Source organism: Pterocles gutturalis, unplaced genomic scaffold (genome assembly GCF_000699245.1).
Source record: "Pterocles gutturalis isolate BGI_N339 unplaced genomic scaffold, ASM69924v1 scaffold4323, whole genome shotgun sequence".
Taxonomy (NCBI): domain Eukaryota; kingdom Metazoa; phylum Chordata; class Aves; order Pterocliformes; family Pteroclidae; genus Pterocles; species Pterocles gutturalis.
The window spans coordinates 20,513-29,640 of NW_010125364.1; the positions used below are offsets into that span (position 1 = coordinate 20,513).

The following is a 9,128-nucleotide window of genomic DNA, read 5'->3' on the forward strand; positions in this document are numbered from 1 at the left end:
GTCCCTGCCTGGCAGAGTCTGCAATGCTGGCGGTTGACAGATAGCAGCACTGCACGGGGCGATACACGGGAGTCTGGGTCCCAGAACACTAAGTGCCAAAAGACTGGGGCTTTCCACGACCAGTTTAAGAGCTGGGAATACCAAACTGTGCCCATCTTGGGAATTCAGCCCTTCAAAGGGGACACTTCAGAGCCATGAAAGCATGTAGCCATCGATGCATTTTCCTTCCAATCCTTCCCAGTCCAGACTGATCCTAGCTGTCACGAGGATGGCTCCCAAGGGCAACCTGACAAGAACCAACCGCCGAAGTGGCTATCAACATCTCCCAGGGGCTGCAAAACCAACACACAGCACACCTCCCACTCCTACCTCCTGGGTGGCTTTTACCACTGCTCAGGGTTACCAGGACAGAACCGACCACAATATCACAGCTCTCCCTTCAACCATTAAATATTAGAAACAAAAGCTGGAAGGTGCATTTTTCAGTGCAGTTGCAGGTTTAAACCTCTCCAGAAGTCCACAAACGTTCGCAGCCTCCAGCTCCCAACTCATCGAAGCTGCAGCACCTTATAAAGCCTCTGAGATTTTGCTACCCTGACACTCACAGCTGGGCTCGCTGGCTGTGCTCAGTGCCGCATCCAAAATGAGGCAGGAACATTTCTCACTGCCCTCCCAGGCAAGTCACCTCCAACTGCAGCCCCCAGGCTACGAGCCAAGCCAAGGGGCCAGCCAGCCAACTGTCTCCCTTCCCCAGAACCTGAGAGCAAGCAGCGCTCTCTCCAGTTGCTGCCAGGATGAGGTCAGACTCCCCTCGACGCTAAAAGCTCTGCTTGAAAAATTGCTGAGCTGGCAGAAACTGCCACTTTGGTTTTACCCATTTCCTGTTATTAGATAAAACAGCAGCAGAGAGCTGAGCTGCTTCTACCCTGGGCTTCTGCCACGTTAGTTACCGCTACAGCCACTGCCTTCAGCAGGTGAATACTGGCATGTCTTGATTTCAACAGGAGTCAGGGCACAGCATGAATTATTTGTGGTAAGCCTGACCTATTTAACAGCAGAAAGCCAGCATTCATTCGAGCCTGGATTCCCCAGAGGCTGCCAGTGTCACTTTACCCCACAGGATAATACAGCCCCGTCGCTATCTCTGGGCATCTTGGCTTGCGAGGGGTGTGGTGGAACTGCCCCAGGCTCTCAGCATTTCTCTTGGAGGACAAGTGACACCTCCATATCCCTTTTGATGTTAGCTACTCCTGGCCTGCAACTGCCTTCTGAGGACCAGCTTTGATCAGGGTTTTGTGACCACCACGGAAAACACGCATAGGAAGCAGAGCAGAGTGAACCCACAGGGCCTTGAAACAGCAGAGAAGTCACCGCTGGCAGCCCGGTTTCAGGCAGACCAGGGCCAGAGGATGTAAGCAGTGTTTGCAGGGTGGCTGCCAAGTTCTGAGCTATTCAGGATGTCTCTCTGCACAGCTCCTTCTAAGCTCTTGTAGTCTCTAATATTGGCTCCTATCCTCAGCACACAGGCCAAGGCAGCCTGCAAAGGGGTATCTCATATCAAGAAGATGCTGAAGTCTTGGTGATCTCAGAATCCTAGATTGCCACCACGTCTCTCAGACCTTACCTTTGTCTGCCAGCGACAGCGTGCTGTTGAAGTACTGCTCCTCCATGGCCCACGCTGTGTCATTGATCTTGTTCGACACCCCGCAGGATCCAACGCAGCTCACCTTGATGGCTGGTGAGAGAAAGCACACGCGAGCACTGGGAGAAAGCAAAACCTCAGGTTCAGACTTGCTTCGGGTACTGTATGTGGACTTGTGCAGGAGCAGTGCTTCACAAAAACACACACAGTGGAATAATGGAGCAAAGGAATCAGGTCACACTTTCATTTCAGAAGCACGTTTTCCCCTTACTCTCAGCACTACCACACACTCCGTGGTAGCCCAGTGCTATTCCCAGATGTTACCACCTTTGAAGTCCTCGAGCTGGCCTCCATGCACTGTGAAAGCCCTTAGCAGCGGTGATTTCAGCTCCCTGAGAGGTAACCCTCTCTCTAGTCTTCTCCCAAATGAAGCAATGTCCCCTCCCAATATGTGCATCAGCCCCAGCACTCGGGCTGACAACAGACCTTTGTGCCAGCGATGCTCCCAATACACTCAGGTGTTCAGGTCCAGACAGGGATAAGCGGCAGAGGACTCTGCTGTTTCCCACCCCACCAGGAGTCGGGCATCCCACCATCCCTGGGAGGAGAGACACGGTCGGCACAAGCCCATTAGCTCACTAACCAAGGTGTACAGCCCTGTCTGCAGCAGAGAGCTGGATCCCCCAGTGCAGCCTGAACTGCTGCTGCTCGAGTTCAGAGCCCAGCCACCCACACCAGACAGCCTGCTCCCACGTCTCAGGGTCACTCTCTGCTTCAAAGGATTGCAGCATAAGCACTGTGCCCATTAACGCCTGTCCCGCATCAGGACCTCCGATCACACTGATAAGCAGTTTGCTTCTCAGAAGCCAGACACCACTTCAGGCGAGTGGCTTCCTCCTCCTGTTAGAGACACGGGGCTCACAGCAAAGCCACACAGCAAGCTCTGGAAGCATCTGAGATGCCATCTGACCCTCCCAAAGCAAGGAGAGTAATTTTTGTGCCTTGCCTTGGGAAAGTCACCCCAGAGCTCACCCTGCAGCATGGCTTTCGGATGAGCTCTGTGGCTTTCAGAAGAGCTACCCACCAGACCTTTCAGTTAGCCCTGGTCCATTCACAGCAGGTTGAAATCAAGCTCTGATGCCGACACTGGACCACAGAGGCAGACAAACGTGACAGACTGGCCTTGCTGCACAGCATGACATGATCTGTGGTGCTATTCCCATGCAGGAGGGATGCAGGCAGACCTATCGCAGCACAAACCGGGTCTTCAGGGTTGTCCCAGCCTGAACGTCTCCTGTCCTGATTCTCACCACATTTCACAACAGCTTTAATGGATCCCACAGAACTCCCTCACCGGATTTGCCAGGTGAACAGTTCTGCTGGCAGGAAGGTGGCAGGAATTACCAGACAGACTCTTTTCCCATTTCACCCATCTGCTCCCCTGTATTCAAGCCACATCTCAGAGGAAGCATCTCCCTGGGAGGCAGGCCGCCACTCTGCATTGGCTTCAGAGCTCTGCTATCCCTGTTCCCCATGCCTTCTCAGCCATGCTGCTCTCACTGCCTACCCAAATGCTGAGGGCTGCTGCTTGCAACGACCTTGGACAAGCTCTTCAGAGCACCTGCCTGGCCAGTGTGACCTTGTCCTCCATGCTGACCCAAAACAGGGTGGAAAGAAACCCAAACCCAGCCCTGGCAGCAGGGGAAATGCAGAGTTCTTACCCCAACCCCCATTACCAGGGCTTTGCTACATGCATTCAGCTGGAATGGGCTCCTCGGGGCTTAAAGTCTCTAACCCCACACTGAAGAACAGCCTCCCCCCATCAGATCTCCTGCCATACCTTCACAGCCTGATCCGGACTTTGAATACCAGAGCTCGTTGCAGTCACAATGCTGGTTTATACACAAGGACAAAGGATAAGCAGCTCCAGATGCCAACTCTCATTAACCAGACATCAATACATCACTCGCTTGTTGGTGTCCGTGATACGCACCAGCACGCCCAAGGCAGAGGAACAACAGGAGAGCATGGCCCGCGACAGGAGCTGCCCACACCACGGCACACAGCACACCTGGTCTGAGCAGGTCCCCTCCTGAAGCAAACCATCACGGCAAACCCCCTGCACACCCTGGGTGACATCCATCTCCTTTTCCAGATGGCAGAGCCCGTACCATGGAGTGGTTTCAGCATCAGAAAGAACAGGGAGCAGTTTTAGCAGGGTGGCATCCTGCGTACCCACACGTTGGTACCAGTTCTCATTCTTCTACCTCGGACACACCACCATGTCTCTGGGCTCACGACCAGCCTGCCCTGCTCCGAGTTAGCCCAGATAACTCGGATGGCTTCAGTCAAATCAAAGCCAGACTCAACCACTCGACTCCCACATTTTCACACAAGTAAGAAAAGCCCAACCAAGAACTGGAGAACCTTCACATCCTTCAGGAGGAACAGCCCCTGAACAGGCTCCTCTCAGCCTCCGTTCACCACAGAGAGGTTTCCAGATCCCCACCATCTGTTCCAACACCCAGATAAGGAGATGATGGTCTTTAACTCAAGCCTGCTTGCTGCACTGCGGTGCTGAGGCTCTCCTGTTCCTGGGAGGCAGGTGGGTGGGCACGTTCAAGCACATACACGCTATGGCCCATCTCCCTTCCCACAGGGACTCGGTAATCCAAGGCGGGGGGTTTGCAGACCAGCAGATCCACACTCAGGGCCAACCCTTGGCTGGTGGTCCCTGCTGCAATGGCAGACACCCTATAGCCATCAGGCCTAAAGTCAGACCATGTCTAAAAGTCTCTCTGCAGACAGCTAACGAGTTCTTCATCAAGTTCCCCATCACAGGCACAGGAGCTGGCAGCTCCTGTCAACTAACCACCGACACCCCAAACTGGCATGGTGGCAGCCAGCCTGTGCCTACAGAGGAGGTGCAGCTCCTGGAGGGAGAGCTCTGGGGCTCTCAGGGTCCCAGTCCTGCATCCCCACTGAGGGCAGCCCTCTCCAGCCACGTTCCTGACCATCACAAACCCTGGGGGTGCCATTCCAGGTGCGTTAGGGCAAGCGAAGGGGCAGAAAGCAACACTGGAAAGCTCGAGGGCAGCCCTCTCCAGCCACATTCCTGACCATCACACACCCTGGGGCTGCCATTCCAGGTGCGTTAGGGCAACCGAAGGGGCAGAAAGCAACACTGGAAAGCTTGAAGGCAATTTCACAGCAATGGAGAAACTCTCCCCAAAGCTGCCAGAGGACCATCACCAGGCACACCAGGTCACTAGATGCAGGACAAGCAGGGGGCAGAGGATTTGTTAAAGAGCATCTTCTCCAACCTACTCCAGAAACATGAGATTCCTCCCGACTCACAGAGGGAGAGATGGGGTGGACGACAGCTCTGAGCATACACATTGCCCCCTAGCCAAGAGCAGGGCTGTGGCTGGATATGGGGATCGCATGTCCCAGTTTATCCCCCAGGCTCCTGGAGGAGCCAGCAGATCCCCAGGGTGGGTGATGCTGGGGGCAGCCAGAGAGCCCCCCCATTTCATCCCCACAGCCACAGAGCAAGCCCCAGTGGGACAGCCTGGCAGTGCAGGGCTCTCGATCCCCCCAGGTTATTCAGGAGGTCTCAGAGCATCCAGTTCACCAGGTAAAACCATTTATCTTATTCCTAACCAGGTTTTGGAGCAGCTAACCATGAAATCAGCCTCACCACAGGCATCCCATGGGCAGAGGAAGATAGTGGGGACTTGCCCGGCTATAATGTAGGGGCTCCTGCCTACAAGCAGGAAGAGGGACAGAGGCATCTGACAGGCACAACTCGGGCACGCGGTACTGGGGGCAGCTGCAAGCTGAAAACGGCGTCGGCGGGACAGGTCTGGCAAACCGGCACCATCAGAGCCGCTGCAACTGGAGCCACCTGAGGTGCAAAGCTCGTCAGCCTGGCTGTCAGGAAGCGAAACGCGCAGTCTGAGCCTTTCCAGGGAAATCTCTGTGCCAAGCTGCAGATAGAGCAAATAAGAAAAGTTTCAAGAAAAGTTTCTACATCAGAACAGGCCAGTTCCAGTATCAGAAAAACCCAGTAAAAATGCCTCTGGAATCCAGTGCTACCAGTGGCCCCAGTTACCACGCTCCTGCTCCCTGTTTACCCAGGCTGCTTTGAATAAATACAGGAAAAAAAAAGTCCAAAAACTGAAAGGGAAGTGGAAGGGGGAGGCAAAGAGCAGCAAGCATAGAATAAATGAATTATGAAGCCATGCAGAAGACAAGAGCCCTTCACCCCTGCAGTCCCCCGGGGATTCAGGGAAGCAGGCAGCTTCGCATCCAGCCAGACACATCTTAAGCAATGTGCTCCAGCACGCGCCAAATGCTGGAAATAAAAGGAGACAGCTCAGCCATATCCATCTCTGCACAAAGTAAAAATAGAGATGCCAAGAGCTGGGCACATCTGACTTCTTCCAAGGTGATTTAAGGAGAGCAGCCACAGACTTCAAATTGCTTTTCCTGGTGACCCAGTGAGCTGCCCTCCTTGGGGGAGCTGGGGTTGCATCTCGGGCAAGAGGAAAGCAGAGGACACGCATCCCCCTCCTTGCCAGTGGCAGGCTGTGTGTGCGCATCCCTGATTCCAAAATCCACTCACGTGCTGAGCAAGCAGAGTCTCACCACCACCCTGCACTTAGCAGCAGGGCCAGCCCCAATCCCAAGTGACACCCTCCGGCTTCCAGTCCCATCCATGTCGCACACCTGCTGCAGCAGGTACGGGCAGCAGACAGCAGTGGAGGGAAGGAGATGCCGACAGCTTGGTTGGTTTGGGTTTTCCAGGGTGGGAAGCAGCACAAACAGTCAGGGGTGGTGGCTGTTGCATTTAGCAGCAGCCTACCCAGGACAAACAGACCATCCAGTCATTCCCCTTCGTCTGCAAGGACAGACGAAGAGCTGGTGACTGAGCTCTGAAACAGCAATTAGGAACAGCCCTGGGTTTTTGCCAGCTGAAGCCTACTCGAGTCAGCACACAGCCTTGGCCATGTCTGTTGGACCCAGAGCCTCCAGCCATCCCTGCTGCAGGGAAGGGGGTGCCTGGCCCCACAAGCGTGGGATGAGATGGATGGTACAGCCACGCCGTGTGTCTGCACTGACTGCATGAAGCACAAAGGACCAGGGCAGGTGTTCGTTAGGGCTCAGAGGGCACCCGGGCTCTGAGATACCCTTTGGAAAACTTGTGCGTGCCTGGATCCAGACAACAGGGGAGCAGAGAGGGAGAAAGTGCTGTGGGAGACAAGTGAGTCTGCGTCAGAGAAGTCTCAATTTCATAGAAACCAGCCATGGGAAGCCAGAGCCCCCTTTCCTCCCCCCTCTCTGTCAGAGCCGCAGCAGGCAGCTATCACCACATTTCAATTAGATTCCGTCAAGCTCCCATCTGTACACCCAGAGCTGCAGGGACCGAGAGCATCCCGTGAGCTGGGAACAAGCTGCTTTCATCCCCCCAGCACTGCATGCTCCAGGGGCCAGAAACAGCCCCAGGAGAAGGGGGCGATGGATTGCCCCGAGCCCCGACCACTCCCCAACCGATGGCAGTGGGGACCTGCCCTTGAGAGATCGAGGGGCTGTGGCAGCGGCTGCAGGAGGCCACCTCAACACACCCCAGCACCGCTCCACCCCGGAGTGGAACCTCCGTGTTCAACAAAGATCACACGGTTTGGTACATCCTGAGATCTGGCTCTGTGAAGCCCCTGCTCTGGATCTGGAGGAAGATGACGGGTTTGGGGTTACCCCCCCACTGCCAGTAAGGCCGGACCGGACAGTGCTGGGAAAACAGAAAGCCTGGGAGACAGCGAGACCCACAGACAGAGCAAGTTACCCTCAAGCAGTTTGTAGAAGCTGGATAATTCCTAGAAAAACTTAATGAAAAGCAAACACCGAGGAAGCTGAGACCCCAAAGAGGGGCAGGATGAGGCCGTTGCGCTGATGGCCTTACATAGAATCGCACCAGTACAACTGCAGACACAAAGGGTTCGTCCTCTAAGCAGGAACGCTGGAAGCTCCCAAGACACACTACTCCCCCGGCGCCCAGCCCTCATGCACAAATACACTGAGACACTACTAATTAAACCAACAGCTCCTAATTAATTCTCAGCTGTCCCCATCCTTCTGGGCCCATCCTGTCAGTTCTTGAGACACAAATAGTCTCGGGGCATTTCACATTTCTATGGCTCTGTGTAACAGGCCAGCCAGGCAAGAGCAGAGCGTACACCCAAGGCGGGAGGCAGCGGGGGGTTTGGCACGAGGTTAAGGATTGTCTGGGGAGGTTTTCATCTTCTTCCTTCCCAAGAGCCCAGCACAAGGGCAGGAAGGGGATTCAGCCTCTGATGTGGAAGGAGAGGAGTTGTCTAGAAGAGTCGTTCATGCTTTCCATCTCAACGCAAACCCAAGCCCGTAGCCAGGCCCCAGGAGGTGATTTGTCTGGAGAAAAACCGACAAACACCATCCCCCACCCCAGCAGCTGCAGCCTCCAGCACACAGAGGACTCGGCTGCTGCTCCCGGTGACCCAGGGGGACATCCCACCTCCCGCAGCCTGCCAGCCCTTCGCACAAGTCACGCCCGATACAGCTCTCTGCTCGGAGGCTGCAGACAGGCTCCCAGGGAAATACTGAGCTGTTGCTACAGTTTGTCTTTGTCCCTGTGATGCTGTCTGCGCTGCCACGCACAAGCCCAGCTGGGGCTCAGGACCATCCTGCAGCCCCCTCTGCAGTGACATGAGCTTTAGCACCATTTAGCGTCCAGGAGCAAGACCTGCAGCTCAGCCTGTCCTTCCCCAAACCACTCACAGCAGTGGAAGGGATGGTCCCTCCCTTCCTAGCCCTGACCTTTCAGCGAGCTCATTTCCAAGCTCAGCAAAACCCATCCTAAGGGCCACAGGTGTCTGTTCTCCCCAGTTGTGTTTGCCTGCTAAGGCAGGAGGACCCCACTGGGTCACCCACATAACCCACAAAAAGCCCAGAGCCACCCAACACAGTCCCATGCTGCAGGATGGATGGACCAGAGCCACCCAACACACAGCCCCACACTGCAGGACGGATGGACCAGAGCCACCCAACGCAGCCCCACGCTGCAGGACGGATGGACCAGAGCCACCCAACGCAGCCCCACGCTGCAGGATGGATGGACCAGAGCCACCCAACGCAGCCCCACGCTGCAGGATTGCCAGATCAGCTCCTCAACACAGCCTGTAAGAACTCCACTGATAACAACAACAGGGGAGTGACAGCTCTGCTGCACAGGCAAAGCGACTCACAGCCGTTATTTTGGCTACGCATGAGTTATTTTACCCAGAGTCCAGCCCCGAGCGAGGGGCATGTCCACGCAGGTAGTATTGACACACAGGGGATGTCTTAATTCCAGCAAATGCAGAAGTCTCCAAAGGGAGACTGGCAGGTGTGTGTCTGCAGAACAGCGGAGCAGCAAATCTTCTCCGAGCCCTCTCCCAGGCAGATCAACCCT

The 9,128-nt window shown here is 55.3% G+C and overlaps 1 protein-coding gene across 1 annotated transcript in view; it reads right to left on the bottom strand.

The window, feature by feature from the left end:
- ARRDC1 (arrestin domain containing 1) overlaps positions 1-1,735 on the bottom strand; it is a gene marked incomplete at its 5' end in the record, with an annotated part of 17,309 nt that extends 15,574 nt beyond the window's left edge. The window contains 1 exon segment of the mRNA XM_010078525.1: positions 1,625-1,735. Coding sequence (XP_010076827.1) covers positions 1,625-1,735 — 111 coding nt within the window.
- Positions 1,736-9,128: the final 7,393 nt, after the last annotated feature.